The sequence below is a fragment of the Scardinius erythrophthalmus genome (genome assembly GCF_964197995.2).
Source record: "Scardinius erythrophthalmus genome assembly, chromosome: 19".
NCBI classification, from domain to species: domain Eukaryota; kingdom Metazoa; phylum Chordata; class Actinopteri; order Cypriniformes; family Leuciscidae; genus Scardinius; species Scardinius erythrophthalmus.
Window position 1 is genome coordinate 11,144,540 of NC_138239.1, and position 26,972 is coordinate 11,171,511.

General features: G+C 36.8%; 3 protein-coding genes across 3 annotated transcripts in view; 2 read left to right on the top strand and 1 right to left on the bottom strand.

Moving 5' to 3' along the window:
* The window catches only part of fut8a (fucosyltransferase 8a (alpha (1,6) fucosyltransferase)), a 103,859-nt gene extending 101,349 nt beyond the window's left edge, over nt 1-2,510 (bottom strand). The window contains exon 1 of the mRNA XM_081393827.1: nt 2,356-2,510. The gene's annotated coding sequence lies outside the window, so the exon portion shown is untranslated. The remainder of the gene's footprint in view (nt 1-2,355) is intronic.
* A 2,180-nt stretch (nt 2,511-4,690) lies between these two features.
* Nucleotides 4,691-10,464, top strand: dnal1 (dynein, axonemal, light chain 1). Its single transcript, XM_081348082.1, has 8 exons — nt 4,691-4,724; nt 5,243-5,281; nt 8,118-8,227; nt 8,342-8,397; nt 8,478-8,533; nt 8,611-8,737; nt 9,141-9,281; nt 9,377-10,464. The coding sequence occupies exons 1-8, from the start codon at nt 4,722-4,724 to the stop codon at nt 9,424-9,426; spliced, it is 582 nt and encodes a 193-aa protein (XP_081204208.1). The 5' UTR covers nt 4,691-4,721; the 3' UTR covers nt 9,427-10,464.
* A 518-nt stretch (nt 10,465-10,982) lies between these two features.
* On the top strand, nt 10,983-25,538 carry tedc1 (tubulin epsilon and delta complex 1). The gene is made up of 8 exons (XM_081394432.1): nt 10,983-11,218; nt 11,563-11,653; nt 11,734-11,945; nt 13,493-13,669; nt 13,774-13,863; nt 17,220-17,306; nt 20,688-20,894; nt 21,774-25,538. The coding sequence occupies exons 1-8, from the start codon at nt 11,087-11,089 to the stop codon at nt 22,134-22,136; spliced, it is 1,359 nt and encodes a 452-aa protein (XP_081250558.1). The 5' UTR covers nt 10,983-11,086; the 3' UTR covers nt 22,137-25,538.
* Nucleotides 25,539-26,972: the final 1,434 nt, after the last annotated feature.

Sequence of the window (26,972 nt, forward strand, 5' to 3'; positions counted from 1 at the left end):
GATTTTTAAAAAGTAACTAATTCCCAGAAAAAGTCCCCTGGCTAAATGAAGCTCCCCTTAGGGAAGTTACAGGGACTGCCATTGGCCAAGGCAGCTCTAAGAACCCTGGCAAGTAAACATAGCAGAGTAGTGTCGAATTCATTCTCTCAGTTTGTCTGACTTTAAGGTTAAATGTGAAGGAGTGACTGCTACCTGACCCATAAAAATCGGTTTGGTTGGTGTAATCTAATATAGACAGGCTGTATTCAGTCAATATTTTTTTTATTTAAAATCAGATAACCACTTTTATGGTTACTTAACTAATCATATTTTCCAGTTTTTTTCTTTAAACATTGGAAAAGTGCTAGACTGAAACCTGGTATTTATAGAATAGCTATAAGATATGATATTTACATAGTTGTATGAAATGTAATGCTCATATTTTCGTGTTCTGCTGTACATCTGATCTAAGGCCAAATCAACTGATACAAGACAGATTCAGAAAACAGTTTAATTTTTTGATGAGGACCATCTGACTTTGGAAGAGAAACATCTCATCATCTCTAACCAGAAACCTAAGCTTGTGAAGGTATTAATTATCACAGCAGATTTAATTATATCATTAATTCCAAGTCAAACAAAATAAGCTGCCTCAATGCAAAAAAAAAACCACTATTAAAGATGTATGAATGTTGCACACAAGTCCAAGTACTGTAGATGCAATAACGCACTTGACTATGAAAGCTTGTTATCGGTGCATGCTTGGAAAAGCAGGGACTGGGCAGAACATCTGTAGAACACATTGATTTTACAAGGCTCTTAAGTGAGGCAAATGTTTTCTGAGCATCGATTAAAACAGCAGATGACATGACGGGAGATAAAAACCACAGAGTAGCCTTAAAAGAGTGAAGCCAAATTGTTATATGATGATAATTAATGGTGCCCATCCTGTACTGTGTGTCTAATGGGTGTGATAGTACAGTGGTTCTCAATCCTGGTCCTGGGGACCCACAGCTCTGCACAGTTTGTATGTCTCCCTCATTTAACACACCTGATTCAGATCATCATCTCGTTAGGAAAGAGCTCTATGAACTGAACTGGGAGTGTCAGATAAAGGAGACATATAAAATGTGCAGAGCTGGGGTCCCCAGGACCAGGATTGAGAACCACTGTGATAGTAGATTAAGTAAGGAAGAGCACTGGAGGAGATGCCTATGATGTAGAAATATGCTGTCTAGGTACACAGCTCACCTTCTCAAATTCAGATCCCAATGCAGTTTAGAAACATTACCTTAAAGCTAAAAAGAATAGTAAAAGGACTTGTGGGAACTGTGTTAGTTAAAACAATCATCATCATAATAAGTGGTTTGTATTGTTGTAATAACAGGCAGAGAAATATGTAAATGCCATCATCATACAGCCTACTCACATTCACACAAGTAATCCACATGATTCATGCATCCTTCCATTTTCTTCATGTACACCCTCATGAACACTCCACGAAGAGCTAAGACGGATGTTAAGATTTATGGAAAATAATGTCATTCTGTTCCTCACACAATTGCTATCAACACAAAATATTGAGTCATGTAGACTACTTTTATGACACATTTATTCCAATTTTGAGGCTTGACATCTTCAGTCCCCATTCACAGTCTCTACATTCTGTTTGGGTTTGGGTGTGGGTGGTGGTGGTGGTGGGGGGTCATAGAAGGAACAACATGAAGTTAAGTAAATTACATTTTATTTTGTGCTGTTACTTGTTAACTATTTCTTTAAACCCCATCTGCAGTCCTCAGTAACACGCTGCCTTCTTCCTAGGGGTCTAAAAGTAAACACTACGATTTCTGCAGTGGCTTCACGTTAACTTGCCTTTCTCCTTTCTACCCACATAAACATGGACACGCTCCTGCTGCTGTGGTGTCTTCTGCTAAATGTCTGGCTAACGTACCGGACATTTACGCTGCACCACTACAACAGCCCTAATACAAACCATTTTTTAATTTAATAATTTAGTCAGGTATATTAGTGTTGTAGATTCGTTTCCGCTGTATGGTGTGGATTCGCTGAAAAAGTAGGCTTCCTATATTTGGCACAACAATCATTCGCAATCGTCTTCACCTCTTCCTAGTACATAAACACATTATTCATTGTGTCCGTGCTCGTAATGGCTACAAAATGACAGTCTGACCAGAGCATACTTCGGTATCACGCCGCGAAAACACAATGCGCTCGAGCTGCAAACCTGACCGTTATTTTTCCCGTTCAGCAGTCGAGGCAGCGCTAGCAACAGGCCGGGATGGAGCGAACTCGCCGGCGAGAAAAACACCGTTTTCCTAAACGAAATGCGGTCGTATATAACGGCGACACACTTACCTTGATTTGGCATCGGTTACTTGTATCTCCACAGCGCGTATGTTTTAATGAAAGGGATGCTTGGCGAGTCGTGGCGGAAACAGGAACTGGGGAGACTGACTGCTGCTGCTGTCTGAATTCTCGCTGCTGGGCTCTTGAGGAGGCTGCTCGCTGTCACTGGGCTGCACTGCGCATGCGTGTGTCAGATCACCACGATGCAAGTGCTCCTCAGCAATGAATACAATTTCTTGAAACTCATTATTCATGGTTTTGCCAGCGTAATGATACTGATTTTCTGCGTGCAAATGTGACAAATAGTCATTTCACTAATGACACCGCAGACAAAGCAATTTATGTGGTACTGTATTAAAAAAGTAGGAAAGCCCACTATTATGCAAATATGACACACTCTCGGGGTAGTAGGCCTATACATATTAATAATAATACATATTAGATTTCTAATAAACGTCCAGTCTAACATCAGGCTCGGAAGTCTAATGTTCAGTGTTTCTATTCTGAACATTGTATTTGACATTGCATTCCTGTTTGTCAATGTTTATGGAATCTTTATATTCTTACACACTTGCATAGCCTATTTACATTTAGACACTTCATGTTTTGCTCTCAGTTTTTTTTTTTTTTTTTTTTTCTCGACTCGATTTGTGATCATTATAACAACTGTACAATTACTTATTGATATGTTGTAACATAAAACAAGGATTAAAGTGAAAGTAATGTGAAAAAGCTTTGTTTGAAGCCCATTTCTACCAAAAAGTAAAATCGTGTGGGCTACTGTAGGCCTATGAAATAAAAAGTTGCAATTATGAGAGATAAAAAGTAGCAATTATGAAATACTAAGTGATAATTGTGAGATAAATGTCAAAAGTGTGACAAATGATTATGACTTTGACTTTTTTGTCATAATTACTTTTTATATAATAATTTCATCTTTTTATGTCATAAGTAGGCCAATGATTTAGCAAACCATTATATTTTTATGTGTCGGAAATTGGGTGACATTTGGTCAGACCTGACTGTCATTAATGACAGCCATAGAAGATCAATTGTATTGTCGGTCATGCAAAAAAACATTTCACGATAAAGGAAAAGGATAAGGAATATACATGGCCAAGAGTAAACTGCTGTTTAAGGCTTTTATTATAGGTCTAAGACATGAGTTACATTTAAGTATTATACAAAGATGCAGGATTTGGAAACCCTTTTATTACAGTGGTGTTTTAACTAGTTTTTTTTTAATCATTTAGATATTAGTGGGTGACCAATGCTATCAGATATTAATCATTTTGTTTATGGTTTTCTTGTTATTGATACTGATTTAATAAAAGTATGGGTTAAATCTCTCTCTCTCTCTCTCTCTCTCTCTCTCTCTCTCTCTCTCTCTCTCTCTCTCTCTCTCTCTCTCTCTCTCTCTCACACACACACACACACACACACACACACACACACCTATGTTGGTGCACCTATCATTATGAGGACATTCCATTCCATAGGCGTAATGATTTTTATACTCTAACTCTACAAACTGTATATTCTATCCCCCTACACTAACCCTACCCTTAAACCTACCCAGCACAGAAAACTTTCAGCATGATTTTTAAGCCATTTTAATTACGAGGTCTTAGGAAATGTTCTTATAAACACGTAATACCAGTGCAATACCAATGTCTTAATACAAACACACCCACACACACACACACACACAGAGAGAGAGAGAGAGAGAGAGAGAGAGAGAGAGAGAGAGAGAGAGAGAGAGAGAGAGAGAGAGAGAGAGAGAGAGAGAGAGAGAGAGAGAGAGAGAGAGAGAGAGAGAGAGAGTAATCATTGTTACATCACTCCCACCCAGTGGTCTGACTGTGGAATCACACAATGAACCTCTCAATGGGTTTTATCAACTTGAACCAGTACAATATTTAGAGTGGAGTGAGTGGACACTGGACAGTATTAAAAATCGTACGGAATTACTTTAGTATTCAATGTAGAGGTTTTTACATTGTAAAACACAAAAATATGTCTAATAGCAAATAAAAACAAAATCCAATATGAATAGTAGGCTATGCTGCTAATAACGAAAAATACTGAGAATAAAATATAAAGAACATTAAATGAAGATCTTATTATTGTGATGGTCTTATTTTCTGAAGATTTATTATTTATACTTGTTTTTATTTTATACTTTTTCTATTTTCATTGCAGCGGCATCCTACTATTAAGGCAATAAATAATGATAAAGTTAGTTATCTATATGGCAACAAGACCAGCGCGATGTTTGTGTTGTCAGGCGGATTCTCGGCTCGTGCTCGTCGGAAGCATCACTCTGCGCACGCGCTTTGCTTCAGGGTAGTTCCATAGCAACCGTAAAGAGCAACATGGTGAGTTCCCATCCTGTTTGTGCCTTTAAACGCTTTGTTATGCGACGTTAATGGGTGCATAATACGTTGTTCTAAATAAGGAAAACTAGCGCTTGCTGTTTATAATGAAAAGAGGACATTACTCAGGCTGCAAATACAAGCTGCTTCAATGGTCATCACTTGAGTCAGGCAGTTGCAGCAGATAAACATTTAGCCGCCTTGCTAGCTGTTGGACATTAACGTTAGCTATTTAGGTTTTAAATGTGCAAAGTTATTTGCTTATTAGGTATTAAACTTAGTATTAATATTAGGTTAAGATGCACAAATTGTGACAGACTAACTTACAGATGATGTCAATGTACTGTCTAGTATAGGGAGCTTGTTGTAAGTTAGCATCTGTATTCATTAGTGAATTTAATAACACACAGGTGCATACTTGTAGAGATCCAGAATTTTTTTCCCTACATTTTGTTTTTGTTTTCAGCTATTAACTATGTTAATGCTGTGAGTGACTAATCAGTTGTTATGTGTGTTTTTAGGCAAAAGCAACAACTATTAAAGAGGCCCTGGTGAAATGGGTAAAACATTTATTACTAATTTAGTTTGTAGTTTAACTTTTTTTCAAGTTTTAAAGGGATAGTTCAACCAAAAATGAAAATTCTGTCATTAATTACTCACCCTCATGTCGTTTCAAACCCGTAAGACTTGTTCATCTTCGAAACACAAATAAAGATCTTTTTGATGAAATCTCAGAGCTTTCTGTTCCTCAGTGACAGCTACGCTTCAAAAAGTTCATAAAGAGATCGTAAAACGAATCCATTGAATTAAGCGGTTTAGTCAAAATTTTCTGAAGAGACATGATTGCTTTATAAAATGAACAGATTGAATTTAGGCTTTTATTCACATATAAATATTCATCAACTCACATCAGTTGTGGTAAACGCAAGGCCGGATTACCCAATGGGCATTATGGGCACGTGCCCAGGGGCCCATGCGCACTTGGGGCCCAAGAAAAGAAAAAGAAAAAAAAATTCTAAAGAAAATATATTTTTTTCTTTTTACGGAGCTTATTGTATAGTTGCGCAACTTGCGCTAAGTGTCTGTCTTTCTACCAAAAAGACTCATGTTAATGCATTGTTTCTAGAGTCAGTGGCGTAGACTGTAGGGCGTTGGTGTTTGAGATTTTTGACGCGTTGGACCCGGGTTCGAATCTGCCTTTGGCCGAACTTGATCTTCTTCTTTCTCACTTTTGATATGATATGGTTATTATTTATATGCAGCACACAACTATGCAGTTTTTTCAACCTCATAATGTTTATTTTAGGTTTCAGACATTTCAATACATATAAGCAAGCACCGAGTAAAACAATACATTTGGATTAAGCGTGAAAGGTTTAATATAGGCATGGCCGTAGCCAGCTATGACGTCACCGAGGTCCGGACCTCGGTCATTTTTTTATATTCAAAAATAAAATTTCAAGCTCTCAGAATGATTAATTAGCCGTTTAAACCGCGTCATATGTGTGTTTGCAATTCATGTCGCTGAGAGAAGGAACAGTGAACGGGGCTTGAGAGCGCGTTGTGAGTAAGGGCGCGGGTGCAGCCTCCGTGTTGCCAGATTCACCTATTATACGTCTTTTTGGACTCGTTTTTCCCATTTATTGTGACACTTTAATTAGGACGTTAATAAAGTGGGAAGTTGAATGTTAGGGCTAGTGATATATTAATTTTATTTTCCAAAACACAAGCTTTGAACTTATTTCTCATTATTATTTTTTTTTGTTTTGTTTTTTTAAATGTTTTTCGTGGCATTAATAAAAAAAGAAGAAGCTTAGACAAACTGTAATTGCTGACAGGAAGATACCAATTTCGGTAAGACAAACGCAGTGATCATGATTATCTGTAAGAAATGTACAACACTATCAAAAACAATAGCATAATACAGATCTGTATCATTATTCTAACGTTATTTGTAACTTGTTACGAAATAAAAAGTCTCTCACCTAAAAAAAACGTACTTTCCTGTCCCGTCAGTCTCGTTGCGCGTCCTCTTAAATTACACGCGCAGCGCGGCAGAGCGCTTTATGTCACTTTATTATAAATAAAGCGCAAAAGAAACTACAAGCATGATACAACAACATCGTAGTTGATGTCAATTTGTAAGTCATGAAATTACCAAAAAGTGGCAATACATTCCGCAACTTACTTCATGTTTGTAATTATTTACATGCTGGTTTATGTTCATTCAATTTTCATTCTATTCATCAGGATCAGTGGTCATGTTCATTAACAGCTCATGTTAGTATTGTGTATTTACCATGGTTACTGTTGTTTCCTTAACCCAAAAATGCCACTTTATTTTCACTGTGTTTTTGCACTCTATTTCTAAATGACTGTGGTCTACTCTAACTTATTTGTATTTACAAAAACTATTTTGGAACCGCTATTTAATAGCCTTATACTTTATTCATCTTCATTATGCCTATGTGTCATATTCTTATACAGTATATATATATATACATATATATATATATATATATATATATATATATATATATATATATATATATATATATATATATATATATATATATATCACTAATTGTTTGGCATACTAAAACACCAGTGATAATGTAATGTAGACTGAAACTCTATATCATAACTAAAAAATAAGTTTGAGCCCCCTTTAATGCCCAGGTACAAGTCAATGTTTTTTCTTTTTGCACAGTTCATGGGTTGAAGCCCATTGAAGCTCTTAATTTTGAGCTCTCAAAGTGCACCAGATTGATGCATTTAACCTTAAAATGTACAAAATTTTCTTATGGGGGAGCATGCCCCCGAACCCCCCTAGAGGGACAGAGGTCCACCCATCATAGTTTTACAAAATCCTATGGGAAAGAACGATCATTTATGAACTTTACTCCAGCATAGTACAACAAAGTTCCTTTTAAGTCAGTAAACTAAAACTGTTAATGCAAAATTTAAATATCCTTGGACAAACTATACATTTGGCCTGCCTAAGGGGGGGCCTACAAGACATTGTGCCCGGGGGCCTCTGAATTCTTAATCCGGCCCTGGGTAAACGAAAGCAAAAGCATGTTCACCTTACGTGCGAGAACCAATGAGGTCCATTCTCGTGTTACACAGCACGTTTGAGCTTGAGTTGCGTAACTGTCTATGGAGGGACAGAAAGCTCTCAGATTTCATCAAAAAAAATCTTCATTTGTGTTCCGAAGATGAATGAAAGTCTTACGGGTTTGGAACGACATGAGGGTGAGTAATAATGACAGAATTTTTACTTTAGGGTGAACTATCCCAGTCTCCCTAAACCCATTAGACATTCCTAGTATTAACTGTAGGTTGTTTTCTGTGTACTATTAATTATGTTTATTGATTTCACTTGGTTGTTACAAGGAGGAGAAAACAGGCGAAAAAGCGAGCGAGGCCACGGCAGTAAAGCTTTATGGTCAGATCCCTCCCGTTGAAAAAATGGACGCATCTCTCTCTAATCTTAGCAACTGCGAGTGAGTCTAAATATACAACTCCAATTTTTTGTGTATTTTCTCTTAAACCAGCTTCCATGTGTGTCATATAATAACTTCCTAAAATATCTTCATTGCAAATTCTGTCCTGCCTAGGAGATTATCCTTGTCAACAAACTGTATTGAAAAAATTGCCAACTTGAATGGTCTAAGTAAGTACTCCCTTCAGATGCAAAGGTTTCAAATGCATTCGTCATGATTGCATAACAGTTTATTTACATTTCTCTCCCAGAGAACCTTAAGATATTGTCCTTGGGGCGGAATTACATCAAAAACCTTAATGGACTTGTAAGTAAAGGAACAGAACATTAATGATAGCTTGAAGAATTCAGAGATAATTCACACAGCTCTTCTGTCCCCCACAGGAGGCAGTAGGTGATACTCTGGAGGAGCTGTGGATCTCTTATAACCTCATAGAAAAACTGAAGGGAATTCACGTCATGAAAAAACTCAAAGTGTTATACATGTCCAACAACTTAGTCAAGGAGTGGGGTGAGTATGGAAAATAGACTCACCTGAGAGTCTGATAGCAGCTTATTCAGGGATAGTTCACCCAAAAATGAAAATTCTGTCGTCATTTACTCACCCTCAAGTTGTTCCAAACCTGTATGAATTTCTTTCTTCTGCTGAACACAAAATAAGATATTTTGAATATGGTTGACCAAACAGTTGATGGACCCCATTGCCTTCCATAGTGAGGGAAAAAAATACTATGGAAGTCAATGGGGTCCATCAACTGTTAGGTTACCAACATTTTTCAGAATATCTGCTTTTGTGTTCAGCAGAAGAAAAATTCATACAGGTTTGGAACAACTTGAGGGTGAGTAAATGATGACAGAATTTTTGTGGGTGAACTATCCAGGATGAGGAGTTTATGAGGCTGTTTGTTCCTTAGGGGAGTTTCTGAAGATGGCAGATCTTCCATCATTGGTGGACCTCGTCTTTGTGGGAAACCCATTAGAAGAAAAGTATGCCGCTGATGGCAACTGGATAGAGGAGGCTACTAAGAGGCTTCCCAGACTTAAAAAGCTAGATGGTAAGTGTCATATTTGTGATGACATGAAAAACAAAATCATATGTTAATAAGGCCATGGTTGCAAAAAATGGATTTCTCATCATTTTCATTTTTAGGGAACCCTGTCATCAAACAAGAAGAGGAGGAAGCTGAAGGAGAGAGTTAATGCAATTTCTTACGCATTTTTATTGTTCAAGCACCAGCGTTTTTACTTTTAAAAGTCTGTGCAATATTTGCATTAGGTATATTTATTAAAAATAAAGATAAATAGCTAAATTCATTTTCTTGAGCTTTAACACTATTTGAATAGATTTCAAAAGCACACACTTGAACTGCGTTTTGTTAGCCTCAGCACAAGCAGAGATACACAATCATAATTTATGGGTTGTGCAGAAGGACATATAGGATGGTCCTAATTACTTACACTGTAATAAGAATTGATGCATGTCATTGTTGCCTCAAATAATTATTTCTACTTGATCTAACCCTTTATTTATTTAATATAGTCATATTGAATAATATTTTTGACTTGAATAACCAGTTAATTCACATGTTTCCACATGAAGGACATATTAAAAGTTAAGAAAGTTAATGACTAAACTTTTTTACGTTGTGCTTTTCAGGGTGACCAATGCTAAATTGTAACAGTAAAATACAAGCCAGTGATATTAGAGCAAGTACAAAACTGGATGGATACCATCAAGGGTATGACAGACACTATAACCTATAACCTCTTAAGTGGTGCTATACTTCAGTCTCTATTAGAGTCTACTTTAAAAATGCAATGTATCTATTAATTTATATTCATTAATGTTTATTAATGACTATAAAAACAACATTTTTTGTAATAATTTACAGTAAGCAAAACTCCTAATTAATAGGCAGTTATTCTGTTGTCATACAGTTTCATTAGCCTACTAAGTGTATTGTTAACACATTACATTGTATGTGGTACTTAAAGCAAGTTGCACAATCAGAGTAATTAAACACTTTGTAGCATGTCTTGTGGCCAAGTAAAGGCACCATAATTCATTTTGTAATTAAAAAGTTATCTGACTTCGTTTCCTGTTAACAATTTTATTAATGCGATTTAAATTTTATATTTACAATTTTAAGCATGTTTTAGCATTTTTGACCCCTCTACATGTTAACTGTTTTTGTTTACTGTTTCACAAGAAAAAATAAACTTTTTTGTCCTCTGCGCAAAAGTTATATTGTTATCTTTTCAATTAATATTATTATATATTACATTATCATTAATATTATATAAGCCCGGCCCCTAGCATTCAATTTGTTTTCATTTAGGGGGTGAACGACAAGCCTTTAACAGGAGGGGGCAGTAAAGTTCTTAAGAAGTACTGTTGGATACTTCTGACTTTACCCATAGCAAAATAAATAAAATAAAAATAAAAATGACCTATCATTATGATTATTATAGTTCTTATTGTGTTATTGTGTGACGTATCATTGTGTTTTCAGTTCAATACTCAGTTATCATAAACGTAACAATCACAAAATATGAGGAAATGCTGTTCCCTTTACTTCAGATGCTTTGAGAATTCATTTCTTCATTTTAATTATATAGCAATTGTATCATATATGAAATATACAAAATAAATCAAGAGTTTTGCAGTATTTCTGCATTTTTAATATAGATGTTATCGTGGTGGGCTGCCTACAATTCCTATTGGTCAGGATTCACGTCAATCATGAAACGCGCCAAAACAGCAACTAATCAAAATGGCGTAAATGGTAAATATCACCCAACTAGGAAGTGGCTGTTGCCTAACGACCGTCAAGGCTTCCAAAATACTACAAGAAGAAAAATGCAGCGCGAAAAGAGTGTTAAAGTGAAAGAAGTAATCACTTCTCTCTGCAAACTACTGTCTGGGTTAAGCGTCGAGTCGATCCCGACAGCCGAGGCTTTCAGGAGAGCCAAATTCAATAGAGAAGATTCGGTAAGGGCTACACTGGTGGCTATTTCTTTTATTTCCTGCCAAAAGTGCTTGACTTGTATAACATAGGCAGCTAAAATAAAGTATTCACACACATATATATATACTGATGGTAACATCATTTAAATATATATATATATATAATTTGTATGTATGTGTGTATGTGTGTGTGTGTGTGTGTGTGTGTGTGTAACCATCTGATACCCTTATTGTACTATGGTAACGTTACCACTTCTTTCTCCCTTCCTCTCCCTCTCTTTAATTTGATTTAGGATAATTTGATAGACAAGTCATCGTTAACTAGATAAACCTTGCTTAGTGTGCTCATAAATATACTTTGCTTTCAGGCACTGGACATGTGGAGTTTGTTAAGTAGGCTTCTGCAGAGAGCCTTTGCACTGGATTGTGCGTGCCACTGCCAGGACTCTAAAGACTTTGGTAAAATTTATCATTGCCCATAAAATCAGTCCATGCGTTATTCATTATTGTTTGTACAACCAACAGTGTTGTGCTTGCAGACATGCAGCTGCTGTTTGTGAGGAGTGCTCTGTGGCACTGTGGCTATGGGGCCCCGTGGGTGTTGGGGCCCCGGCCCCCCAGTCACATAGACGAGGTGGGGAGCCGAGATCTGCTCCTGGCGTTCGGCTGGGTGCTGTCATCTGGGAATCTGTTGGACTTCCTGCTGGCAGAGAAGGTTCATCAGTTAGACATGCTCTCATCTGCACCAACGGTGAGACCTTGAGTTTTGTTGATCTGATCAAGGGAGAGATGACTAATTTTTAACAGTTGCTTTTCTCTGTTGATGCTAAACAATAGGGTTTTGTAAATGAATAGTTAAGTTAGTATATCAAGTGTTATTCTATATAAGGCCAGCAGAGAGCAGATTAACACTGCATTTTATGCACAGTGATGCACACAGACAGGACATTGAATTTCGACCTGTTTTTCTTTAATAAAAAAACGACAGTGTTGTTATTGAAATCATATCAACGGCCTCCTAAGAACATTACACAAGACTGAGACACTAAACAAATAACTTGTGGTTCCGTTTGCTCTTGGTTGACTAATCTAATTGACTTTCTAATAAGAAGCAATCATGAATGGAACACAATGCATAAAATCCTGTTTGCTTTTAGGATCAATTTTAAAGCTGTTTCACTCTTTTTAAAAGTCTAATTGGTTAAGTCCTAAAACTTTAATCTAATTGAGACTTTCTAAGTGTCAGTTTCATTTGTTTCAATGGTGCTTGCTAAGTCAAGCATCACTATTGCTCATACCAAGGCTTAATTATATTAACCTTAAGTATACATCAGCCTGTAACTCATCCCACACGGTTTGTGCTACAGTCATGAGTGATACCCCAAATAGTATGGCTTGTTGAGGAGAGGTGTGCTGTTATGATTTGAAGCATTTCTGATTTGATTGGCACCTGGTTGATGATAAAAAAAATAAAAAACTCACAGACTTACTTTTAAAAAGTATTGGCCAAAGTCATATTTACGAATCAGACTATCAGAGACTTAAAGGTTTGCTCTTTTGTCTAGTAAGCTAGTTAGCTAGCAACCACCCTGATCTGTTTTTTCCACTCATTTATTATTTGTTTATTATTATTAATAGTCATTACAGTAAACCAGAAATGTGTTATTTCTAACTCTAGTTTTCATTAGCAAATATTAGTATAATCAGTTTAATAAAGTGTCCATTATTTAAAAAAAAGAAGCAAACTGGTTAAAATTTTCTGAAGGATCATGTGACACTGAAGATCGCAGTAATAATGTCGAAAAGTCACCTTTGCCATCACAGGAATACATTGTATTTTAAAACATGTAAAAATAGTAAGGTTATTTTGAATTGTAATCATTTCACAATATTACTGTTTAACTGTATTTTTACAGTTTTATTTCATTCTGCTATGATCATCTTCCAAACAATTGCTGAAAGCAACACTTTAAAAGTATTTAAAAGAATGCTGTTAATTACAACAACAAAAAAATAAAGAAAAAAGATCAAAACAATATTTTAATTTTTTTATTTCAACAGCCCCAAGTTGTGATTTCTGTTTTATGGGTTTAACAAAGCAAAAGCAAAATCTCCCCTGAAACCAGCTTGTCTCCCCTGAGGTTATGTCATAAAACCTTTAATCTACTAATCTTCTTTATCTTTATTTTTGTGTTGTAGGATTTGTTCTTTTTGCCTCTAGGTGTTGTTCCAGCACTAATAAAATGATGCTTGAAAGCTATTGTAATGATTTTCTTAATATGTTTGTGGACATGTAAGATCCCTCAAGGTCTAACACATGGACAGGATGACGTTGTGACATGTGGACCAGGTGAGGATGCCACAGTAAAGACGGATCAGGCACTACAGGCACTGCAGTGGCAATATGGGAAACTGAGGCTCCAGTGGAAGAGCTTGCTTTCAGCCCAGGAAGAGGGGTCTAAATTCACTCATAGGGCAAGTCACTCGACACATTATAGCCTAAAAAAAACTATTATGAAAACAGCATATTTAGATGTAAATGCAGAAATGAAATAATATCCTGTAATTGCTTTCTCTAGGTTATCTCCAATATCAGCCCCTCTGCTGCTCGTCAGCCTCATGCCACTGGTTCCCATCACAGCAACACGACATCAAGTGCACTTGACAAGGTGACATGAAAACACTGGAACATTTTAATGAAATATTGGCATGAGATCATGTAGGTCTTATGATTTCTGCGTTAAACACTAGACAAATGTTATGAGTTCAGCTCCTGATCATTGTTATTACATGACAAGTGACACTTTTACTAAATTAGATTCTCTCTAGAGGTTTCTCATCGCATTTGTATTCCTTTGGTGTATGTTAAGTGCTTCTATCCGTCATCAGAGCATATGGTGATCAGCGCTCGATAATAACTGCCGTAAGCTAGGTAACAAGCTCATTTCAATCGGCGAATGATTGCACGCAGCTGTCAATGTGTTTTTCATCCCCTGGCTTATTCTGGAGAAGGCTGTAATGAAGCATCCACCTCTATGTGCCGCCCTGTTCTTTGGTGTGACAGATTGACAAGGTGGGAAATCCTGCTTGTTTGAAGAGTGTGGATCTTGATCTTTAAAGTCAAAAGGCCTACGCTCTCCTCTTTCCCTTCCTTTTTCCATCGCTCTTTAGAGGCTTTGTAAGAGTATTTTATCTCAGAGAAAAAGTCTCCCTCCTGACATCTAACGAAGGGGCTGTTTTTGTCAGGCAGGTTGTTTAGAGTGCCTTAAAAAAGTGTGAAAAAGGATGAGTGGGATGTAGAGAAAGTGAGTGAAAGATGAGAAAAAGAGACATTGTGAGTTTTTTTTTTTTTTTATTATTATTATAAATGCTGCTACCTAGGTCTTGGAGTTCTTTTTTTCCTAATCAGAGGAATGTTTATTTCGAACAGCAATTATAGCAAGTAGAGACAAAAATGTTTAGTGCAAGAAGTATAATACAGTAAACCCAATCATTGCATTTTTTCCAGTTATTTGCTACATGAACAGAATGAATTATGTTTTTATTCATGAGAACCCCTTAAAATTTAATAATACACAGCAATAGTTATCTATTTATCCATTTTCCACAAAAATAATAAGCAGCACAAACTTCTTTCAACATTGATAATAAGTAATGTTCTTGAGCACCGATTCAGCGTAAAATAATGATTTAGGGGATTATGTGACTCTAAAGACTAAATAATCGCTGCTGAAAATTCAACTTTGACATGAAATTATATTTTAAAAATCAGAAATCATGTGTTTTTAAATTGTAAAACTATTTCACAAAATAATAATTTTTTACTGTATTTTTGATCAAATTAATGCAACTAATTGTAATAAAACCAATTTAATAAAAAGTTATTAAGCAAATTAAACTGTTTTGAATCGACTAGTGCTGCACGGCTGCCAACTCTCTCGTATTCAGCGTGAGACTCACGCAATTGACACTTTTCACTTGCTCTCACGCCACACATCCATTTTCTCACGCAGAGAAAAATCGCAGAGAATAATCGTGAAGCAAAGAGGACACTGACACCGACAGACTGGACAGAACAGGTTACTTTTGGTAGGAACAAATTCTCAGCTCTCAGATTCTGTCAATTTTATCATGGTCTTGACTCGTGAACCAAACATCTCATACTCCTTACTAGTTAATAGTAAATAAACACGAATGAACAATAGGTGTGTTGAAAACTTACCGAAATGTTTATGCCTCATACATAATATTGATCAATCAGTGTTTTTCAACCGCGGAAAGAGGTCAATAAAACAGCTGGAGAACAATTATGTCACATAACGTTTACCTCAGGAAAGCCATTTGATAGCACATTAGTTGGCTAGACAAATTATATAGAGAGAGGAGTATTTTGCTAAATATGTGGTGTTATATTTTTACGTCATTAAAATGATGTTATTGTAGCCTAGTAAAAACCACATATTTAATTTGAGTTGTTGTTTTTAATCTTTAATAATAATAATACCAGCTGACAGGGCTCTCTGTATGTTTACAGCATTAGGTGAGATTTTTTTTTCTTGAGAAAAATTTACTTGTATCTACTGTACCTAATATTTATCCAAATAAATCTGATATTATATCAAGATCGGATTCAAATCACAAGATTTGAATTGAAATCGTGAAAGTTGTCAAGCAATAATAAAAACAGTAGGCTACCAGTCATTGTACCATGTAAACATTGTAACATGTTGTCACTAAACTTGACAAAATTCTGTTTTGCTAACAAATGTTTTGAAAATCACAATACACTTACACCAAAAATGATCCACAGACTGAGTTTAGATATGTTACATCCTGCTTAAATGGACAGAATGTTAAAAAATATCTTATTTTCATGAGCATGTAAATGTTCTTATTTATTGTTCCATTTATTTTATACTATTGAGTCAATAACAAGTTTGCAGTAATGCAAAGATGTCATTATTTAATTTGGTAAAAATATTTTAATCTGAAAACATTTGGTTTAGTGCATTTAGTTGCAGTTGCTAGTTTGAGTTGAGAAATACACATTTCAGCATTATCTGTGTGTGCATTTTCCTTGAGAACCAAGGAAGTTGACTCGTGTTTATTATAACGCAATCGCATATCGCAATCGCAATATTGACCTCAATTATCACAATATGACATTTTCCCCAAATCGTGCAGCCCTAGAATCGACTAATGGGAATGAAATGTTCTGATTGTATTGTTTTTGTGTAATTGCACAGCAAACCCAGGTTCAGTGTTAAGAAACAAATCTCTTCCCTGAAATAGTGCCATGTTGCACCTGGTAAGGAGTGTTATGTACTGCCTTACTTACAAATAGTAACACGTGTAGCAGGCAAGAAATTTGCATACTGACACATCATTGGTCAACTTAATGGCATCACTATTATATTGGATGTATTTCCAGTTTCCAATTTTTTTTTTGTAGGACTCACTGCTCATGTTAGTGAAGGGTTTGGGACTGCACATTCTTTTGGTGATATCAGCCAATCAGACTTTACAATAATTAGTCATGTGGCATGTATAGTGTGTCTCCGATAATTGGCTTAAAACAAACTAGCAGCAGAGCCAAGCATCCATGAGCAAATATTGCAGATTTTAAATTGCATGTCCGGGGGTCTTGCTTCTTAATAATAGTTATTCTAGACCTATTCAATGTGGGATGTGTTCAGACACAGGCTAATAGATCTCTCTTCTCAAGCCGTGTAAGTCATGGTGGGCAGCTCAGGGATTTCTCCCTCCCCATTGCCCTTCAGCCTGTGTGGGGTGCTGAGAGGAGTTATCAGCCTAAAGTCCCTTGAGTGCTTCTGTCTAACCGCAGAGATGTGAGGTATTAGCCAAGCTCCTACAGGGAAAATATTGCCCCTGAGTACAGATCAAAGCGGCTGCCAAGTGTGCACAAAACTGTACGTGCACTGTAGAACCACTGCAGTTTTATTGTTTTAAAAACAACAGTGCTACCCTGCGTGTAATCAGGATTTCTTGTTACATTTTATTTCAGGAGCTGGAGCGGATACAAGCGCTGAATGGAATTCTGGAGGCGTATCTGGATTGGAAAGTCCATGAGCCTTTATTCTGGTGCTGGATGGTACGTCTGCTTTGTTCCATGCAGGAATGAATTTGAGATTCAAACTCGCACTCCTTTATCTGATATTCTGTTTGTTCACGCTGTCACATCGCTGTTCAGCCCCAGGTATTTATGCATGACCAGTTCATTGAGAAAGATGCGGGAGATTTTCAACACAGCCAAATTAGCTTACTCTGAAAAGTTACCAATGACACTAAATCTAATATGTATATTACCCCAGTGTTGTTTGAGAGCCAGACTGGCGGTCTTCCCGCAGTAACCTTGCCCAGCTTTGAGTTGTCACTCACAGTGATGCACTGGTGCTCCAGGACTCTGAATCTGGCAGACAAGAGCCCTCACTCACGCTGGCTCCTCTCCAATTTGAAATGAAGTTGTAAAGAAGTCCCTGGCTAGCAGGAGTGGGTCCTGAGCACTTGGCAGGAGTTTCATTTTTCACTCTCAGTGTGCATTTTGAAGTAAAAAGATGTTTTAACTGCTATTCAGTAAGAGTGGTGAGCTCATGGGTGTCTTTGAGTCTGACAAATAGTGGAGGGCTTTTGTTTTCCCACTTCCAGCGCATCAGACTATTGAAATGATTACTTTTCTCTTACAATTCTGTTATGTTGAACCTCATTAGAAGTCGATAAAAGTCACACAATCAGAATAAAGCACATTGAGAGGTTTCACTGAATTACAATAACCACTATCTAATTGAGTTGTAGAAATACATTAAACCCTGTTAATCCAATTTTTGGTTCCTTTTAGAGAGAAATTCAATCTAGACTTTTAAAACGCAGACAAAAGTTCCCCGGTCCAAAGAACAGGAAGAAAAGGAATGGAAATCAAATAGCATGCCCACCGCGTCAATGGGAAATCTATAGTCCTTGATGAAAGCCAAACATTTTGGGGATGGAGTGGTATTTGGGCAGGATTGTTTTGTTACTGTTCACACAAGAGTGATGGAAGCAAGCCTTAAGCTTCAGCTATTGGTTGAGCCGCTGTTGAATAGCACAGGTTCTTAAAGAATCGATTTTCTTTGGAGGTTCTTGCACAAAGTCTGACTTTGAGAAAACTGGATAATCTACCCAAAACACTTTGACGGTTATTCTGAAGTGTTGGGACATGTTGTAGCAGAACTGTTTTAACAAGAAAGCAATCAGTCGTGCTTGCTGTTATTTTTGCTGATGCGTAGGGTTTTTAGTTTATTCTAAACTCCTTAAGGCCCATTCGCAATAACACCATGGCCTAACCAGATGTAATGTTACAAGCAATTTGTATTTCCATACAAAACAAAATCAATCAAAAATCACAGCCAATCACAAGAGTGTATGTTTGGTATGTTTTACTATTAGTTTGGCCTTACTTATATGAACAGAGAAGTCACAATCTAAGTTTCAGTTCCTGTTCAATGATGTAACTCGTTGCTTATCTACCAAAGTATGATGCATCGCTGGAAAAATTAACTAGCAAGTCATGACTGTTTCTCGAAAATGTTGTATCCTTACCACACATTCATCATTCAAACTACGTTGGTTCAACATACGATTTACACAATTAACATCATGCAACACTAACTTCTGCTAATTTATCAGTTCAAGATCTAATTAATGTCAGATTATTGCTGTAAATAACGAACATGGTATCTGATGTCTATTTTTGTTTGCAGTTGTTATGCTTTTTTTTAGAGATGTCTTATTCAATTGCCGGTTCTGTTTTGCATGATATTCCCGTGGTTCTGAGTTCAAAAAATGGTGCTTGCGTTCTCTTGACAGACTCGATTGTCAAGATGAATTCAATTTGTATACATATGGAATGATATACTATATTAAATCTTATTAACTTTATTTATCTCAAGTGCATGATCCATGTATTATGTCATACTAACAACTAACAACCGCAGGTCGAGAGCTGTAGTTTCAACTCTGCAGTGCTGTTTACGAATGTTTGTTGGAACTATGATTTTGGGAAACACTGAATCGCTAACAATGAAACATGCAACCATAGTTGGCTAATGTTGCTTTTGGATAAGGAATCTGAAAAAATCTTAAAGTTTGGATTTTTCTTTTGTTGTAATTTGCCCCAGTGGATCAAAGAACCTAATATTAACCTTACTAATATTCGTATCTAGGCATCCTTATGATAACCATGCACATACAAGATGGATTTTCTGAGGCAAACTCTGTGCGTCAGCATGTCACTGATAACATAAACCCCAACATTACCGGTTATGATCAGTGAGTGGACAGTTTGCTGACCCGTTTCTTGTATTATTTAATAAATTTTGTTCAATTTTGAAATGACATTTTTAGTCATTAGGGCTGGATGATATCATATGTCGGAATTAAATCGAAATCGTGATACGACTAAATGATATTGGAATTTTATATATGATTATCAAATCGCAAAGGCTGCAATTTAGTTCCATAAATATACGATCTGCAGGTTTCAGAGTGAAGCATGGCACTGTATCATGGGTTGCACAAATGTAAATAAATAGTGTTTTTTTTTTTTATTATTTGTGATGAAAAGTGTTTAAACCTGCTGACAACAAAGTAGAAACTTTAAAAGGAATAGTTCATCCAAAAATGAAAACCATCCCATAATTTACTCAGCCTCAAGCCATCATAGGTGTATATGACTTTCTTCTTTCAGCCTAACACAATCTGAGTTATATTAAGTAATATCTTGGCTCTTCCCAGCTTAGTAATGGCATTGAAGAGTTTTTGAAGCTCCAAAAAGCACATCCATCCATCATAAAAGTAATCCATATGACTCCAATTGGTTAATAAATGCCTTCTGAAGAAAATCTGTGGGTTTTTGGAAGAAAAATATCCATATTTAAAACTCTAAAAACTATAATCACTGGCTTCCGGCAATGGCCGTATCATGCCCATTCACAAGAGAGTCGAAATCTCTTAAATCGAAATCCTTCAACATTTTTCTTTAAAACGCGCAGACCGTTGCCAGAAGCCAGTGATTACAGATTTAGTTTGATTATAAGCTTTAAGGGCTCTTTTTCCAATATTATGACACCCTAGTCAAAATACAGAAACTACAGTACAGATCTGAAGACTCTCTTTTAGCCATTTGCATGCCTAAGCAGTAGCACCCCTCATTTTCTTCAAAAAATTTAAAAAAACGAGTTGAATTGTGGTTGATTGCACATTAAAGAGAAACCTGATGAAAAAAAAAAAAACTACAGAGTATGTATGTTTTGGTTGTAAATGAGAACCTGCAGCAAACAAAGCCCTCTGATAGCTTTTTAGTGAATGAATCCAAAGAGATATATATCTTTTAGCAGAACTAACTGATCTGGCATGGGTTTTGAGCACAGTGCATCTCAATTGATGCAGAAGTCTTTGCTGACAGACCTGTTGCACTCATGCCATTGTCTCCGTGCAGGACAGCGTGATCGACAGCTCCCTTGCCGATGTGTCCGAGGTGGAGCCTGCCGACTGGCCGCCTGGGGAGCGGGCTGTCATGGTGAGGTGTCCTCACAGCAACAAGACCAGGAGAGCAGTCAGACGACTTGACAAGATGCTGCTAAGGCTGCAGACAGACCTGAGAGCCAGAAGAAATGAGCAGTCCACTCTTACACTCGCCTCACAGGTAACGACCCGCCAGACCTGCATAAGTGCCGTCGGGAAGGCTTCAACTTATAATAAGGGCCAGTATTTCACTGCATGAAGTTCATGAAGTTTGAAAATTCTAGCTCTTGTCAGTTTTGGTGCCTGAGATGTTGACAGTCTCAGTTTTAAGATTTATATAAACTCAGTCACACATTGATGTGTTTATCACATCATCCTTTATTTCTACATCCATCCCAACAGTACACAAAAAATAGTGATTTTTTTTTTTTTGCTATTTATTTATTTAATTGATTAAGGACCTATTATTCTTCTTATTCTTATTATATTTATTATTATTATTATTATTATTATTACTTTTCTTTGGGTTTTCATAGCTTCTAATTCCCCAAGGAAAATGATTTGTTCTGTGCATGTGGAACATCATGTTTTATTACCTGTTCAAAGGTTCTACCAGCAGACTTCAGAGGTGTTAATATCCCGATAATGAGGGAGGATAGAGCTAAAAGAATTATGAAAACTAGGTCATCTCATCATTGCATTCTTTTATTGCCTGAATAAATTACACTTCATTGTATGAAAATTCGATATGGTGGGTCCGACGGATAATTAGATGGTCTTTGTGATGTGGTTCCAACCACAGATCTAACCTGTAATGATAAATGACCGCCTGCCATGGCTGCGGTCTTATTCTGAATGTCTGAGACTGAATTTTCTTCACATCAATTCTAAATACATTCCTTGTGATTCAAAAGATATACACTGACATTTATACTCCCACGTACTTGATCATCTGGGCTGCTGCAATACCTTTCTTTTTGATATTAGTATCTTTTTGATGTTTGATCAGTATTCCAGTCTGTTGAGATCATCATTCTTAGCAAGCTCTCGTTCTCATTAGGGGGGACGTGAGGGGGCTTCTCGGCTCTCTGATAGGCAGAGAATGGAAGTGGAGAAGAAGGTTGCAGGTTATTTAGAGGGTCTACATCTTCCTAACACCTCCGCAATCACATCAAGTGGCTTTTTGCCATGTCTCCAAGATCCACAGCCCTCAAAGCCACCTCACATATTCCACAACGGAGAGCCTGGCCTGGCAGTGACAGCTGGGAAGCTCCAGGCATCGACGGCTCTGGGCGAGCTGAGGAAGAGGGAGGCTGTTCTGCAATGGCAGCTGGACGGGTTGAGGCGAAATATGAGAGTGGACTTGCAGAGACAGGCCAGCACAATAGAGGGGGTGGTCCTCATCCCACCAATTAAGAGATAAACACACAATTTGTGTCATTATATGCACTGGGATCCTGACATAAAACTGAACAAACAGCATTTCAAGTCCCTAAATAAGGTGAACATATTAGAGTTTTGGTTTCCTGCTTTTTGTGTGGAGTTTTGCATTGAAGAGAGAATGTATTGCAGTCAATTTTTATGTATTTAAAAATCCCTGCTGCAATGTGAATGTCTGTCTTTGGACAATAAAGAAACTTTTTTTCAAGGGAATTTTGTCTTAAGAAACGCATCAAGCCACACTCGGAAAAACAACTCTAATGACTGACACTCAAGCAAATGGCTGACCCCTTATTACTTCTGTGAACTTTGCGGTGTGCTAGAGAAAATGGAAGACATTTACAGAACGCCCCACAGTTTTCAAAGTAGGTCATTCTTTCTGTTGCTTTCTGAACCTGTGAAAGTTAGGATCGAAGTTTGGGAAAAAATCAAATAGCTCCCTGCTGATATTCAGACCCAGTTTTACTGAGCGCTTCATAACATGAGAGGATTTCCCCTTTCAAGGCCTCTACCAGTCAGTTGGTGTGGTCTCAATTACATTTGGAAAGCTGTAAACAAACTAGGTGTGCAAGATAACATGAGCTGTTGGGCAAACTAAAGAAGCTGGCACAGGCCACAGTATTAGCTGATTAAGAAAGTCATTTCCAACACTGATTTTCATTAGGATTATAAGCAGAAATCCTAATCTAGACGCTGTACAGAGCATGACGAGTTCTAAAAGGATTTTCTCTCCACTACCTTCGGCCTCCTTATCTAGGCCAGAATGGCTGTTTACAACTGAGGGAACGCAAACACACAGGCTCGCTGAGTCCGTTTCCCTGATGTGTGCTCTAAATGAACTAAGCTTTGTGTTGCTGAAATTCCAGGTTATAATTATGGTATAGTCAAGAGGTTCAACCAATGTCAAGCCAAGAGCTGGTGTGGGTGGGTTCAATAATTAGATGCTGCAGAGGTGTGAAACAGGTCTAAGTGACTCATTTTCTTTTTGTCATCAATATTAATAGATTGCTTATTTTCACACTTACATGTAACGTGGTTCTGCACTGCATCTGAAAGTAGATTTTTCAAAGCAATGAAATTGCAGAATAATCTATTTATCAGCTCTGTGTTGTACAATATATAGGCTTCCCTGTTGTTTGACAAAAACAAAAGTCTTTTGGGGTCGCAATTACTTTACAATTACACAGTAGTCTCAGCTTCCGATGGCAATCTTGCCGACCACAGTGCGTTCACTGACTGTTTAATGCATATTGCAGACAAAGCTGGAAAGTACTTTCTCATCTGGCAAGCTCTAATCTGAGCAGCTGATATGTACTTCCCTGATTAAGTGCACACAGAGGTTTTTTATCAGTCTGCTTGGAAACAAAGTGGAAATCTCTGAATCTTCCAACGTTTTCCAGGTTAGTGAGGGTATCTTTAAGAGATTTTTGTTTGAAGCACTTGAATATCATTGATATACTATATAGTTATTGTTAATAACTACTGTTAATATTTACTATTATTTACCTATAGTAACTATATTGTTAATATTTGAAATGAGATTTTTTTATATTTTCTGTTTTCACTTTAATTTTAGTGCATTAATTATGCCTTGTAATGCACCTTATAATGCATTGTATGATCACATGAATAATAAGAAAGTAAATGCATTATAACACAACAAACAACCAGTTTCAGATGTAACAAGGAATCTGCAAATATTATCATGCATTTAACTTTGGTTACAATTATTTATGAAAATATGTAATGCATTATAATGTAGGCTATATTATGAATACCTTTATAATGCATTATGCATAAAGGCTTTAAGTAAAGTGTTACCGGATTTTACATGATCCACGAATGCTTACAAATCCTTTTTGGTTAATAGAATATTGAATTAATGGAATAAATAGTGGATTTTAATGTAATTAAATATGTTCAGCTTCATCCCATTTATTTAACATTTAAGGTTTCATTCTTCCATGTGATTATCAGGTGCTGGATTCAACCCGTTTCAAAGGATTCCATCACTTTATCCAAAACTAAAAGATTCTATCATCATTTAATCATTACTGAATCATAAAACGTCTTTACCTTTTACATCCAGTACATCTATATTGTTTGTTTCAGCATATAAAATGTATGTGTAAGCACTCCTGCATGTGTAAACATGCCTAATGAGATCAGGCTATCGGGATTTGTAAATCATTTACCATTTGGCTACAAATATGGTCCCTTGTCTGGTGTAAATGAATTTTATGATGATCAAGTGCTGTCTGTAATAATTTCTCTAATAACTGTTTTATAATTTATGTCCGTTATCAAAGGAGCTACTCAACGTGGCAACCCAGAAATCGCAGTTGGCTGGCTGTGTGGAAGCTCAGCGCATGCCTCGTGTTGGCGTTACGCTAATGTGCTGCAGATGCAGGCCCAAAATCACTGTGCTGTCTGCTAGTCCTCTCAGTCAGAAGCCTGATTAGACCTGTCCCTGGAGGTCCAAAGTCATTCTTCCAGTACACATCCTACCCAGTCCCAGCACTCTTTACTTATTACAAAACGGCAGCTTCCATCTGGGGATGAACATGGTACTGCGGTGCCACAAATGAGAGCGTGGCGCAGACAGACAGTGTTTCCAAAGGCACTGTGCCTAATGGATGGCGACAGGGTCAGTGTGGCACCGCTGCACACTCCACCGCTGCTCATTTAGACAGGAGGCCATTAGAGAAGGTGTTGTCGTGATGGCCCCGATAGGTACTCGGCTGGAAACAGACTTGAGCCATCCTTCACAGAGATGGAGCAGTCCGCTTTACCCTTGAGGACCCTGATGTACAATGGGGCCTTGCTAAGTACCCACAGTGCAGAACTACAGAGCGCTTTGCAAGAATTGCCTTGGTATGTATCTTTTTAATTGGATAAATTGAGTCTTTTCTCTTGCAGACGGGGGGCAGAGGGTCGAGGGTGCACGACTCTTGGAGATCTGAACGGTGTGTGCAAGCGAGGAGATGCATCAGACTAATTAATGAAGCCGAGGTGTTTGGTACACAGGGATCACGCCTCGCTTTCATCTTCTTTCAAAGGTGTAAGAGCACAAAAGCCATCTAACTGTCAGTGCCAGATATAGTGACAGTTTACCGCAGGCGGAGGGTTTGAACCCCTCATAAAATATGGAATACAGCAGCCTCTGCAGCTGAGGGACATAATGCAGATAAGAAAGTACTTCAGGGTGAAAAATGTTTACGAGTTCATCAAATACAGACAGAAAAGCTGATTTATTGGGAGATGCTGGCTTAGTATTTGACTGAAAATCTTTTATGAACATGTTCCTCTGCTGATATTGTAATGCAAGAGGTTTTCAAACTGGGGTCCAGGGATCCCCAGGGGGCCGCGAGAGAGTGCTAGGGGTACGTACAAAAAAAAAAATACATTTACAAGTCATTTTTAAAACTTAAAATATTAATTAAAGGTACACAATAAAACTTTTGGCCCTCTAGCGGGTAAAAAACAAAACTGCATGGATTTTTTTTGGTTGTATTTTGGATGAAAATGGTTATCCTACTGCTCATAAAACATTCACTACTAGGATTAAGAGAAATAACCAGTTTAGATGGAAAGGATCTTTAGCTGACTAGCTGTAGACGTTACTGTAGCTTTGCCCATTAATAGACACGGTACTTCCTGGAAAATAAATTCCTGCACAGCGCTACATCAACCATAATGAAATGACCCTTCACAATAATAATAATATGTTTATTTTTTATAGCGCCTCTCAAGTACCCAAGGTCGCTTCACAAAATAATAGAAACAGTTGACAGACAAAGAGACAAGCAATCTGCTTATTATAACAATCAAACAAGCAGAAAAGCAGATGGAGACGACAAATAACTACAAATAATTAACATAAGAAGTTATAGAATCAGAGAAAACATCAATTTCGATAAAGTAAACGTAACATAAATACTGAAAAAGTGGAAGACAGAGAAGTATAGAGGAAAATGATTATTTAGCATGGTGAATAGATGAGTTTTAAGTTGAGATTTAAAGGTCTGGATGTTATGGGTGTTCATTTTGAACACACAAAAAAAGTTACATAGTGCACCTTTAATTGTTTCTTGCATTTTATTTACATTTACCAAAGTTGACTAATATTTCAAATTGACTGTATACTTTTTCAACTTCATAAAAAGTGAAATCATTTTACAGATACACTACCCTTCAAAATACTCAGTAAGAAAAATAGGCCAGTAAGATTATTTTTTAGATTTTTAATTAATACTTTTTTTTTTCAGCAAGGATGTATTAAATTAAAAGCTGAAAATTCAGCTTTGCCAACACAGGAATAAATGATATTTTAAAATGTATTAAAATATAAAACAGTTATTTTAAATTGTAATAATACTTCACAATATTACAGATATTACTGTATTTCGGATCAAATAAATGCAGCCTTGATGAGCATAAGAAACCTCTTTTAAAAACATAAACCCCAAACTTTTGAATGGTCATGAAAGTATATATATATATACTCATATATATATATATATATATATATATATATATATATATATATATATATATATATATATATATATATATATTCAAGGCTTCAAACCCCTCAGTACCATAAGGCATAAAGTGCATTATTAAAACAATGACCCATCAACCAAAAAATCAGGTCTACATACTGTATGTCTGTATTGGTGCAGTAGATTTACGGAGATGTATTCTTCAATGATCCTGGTGGGAAAGTTTCCTTACAGAAGCCTCTTTAAGGTCAGTATTATCTCTTTTAATATGTTTCTGCACAACAGACTTTAAAAATGACTGGAAAATCAATGAT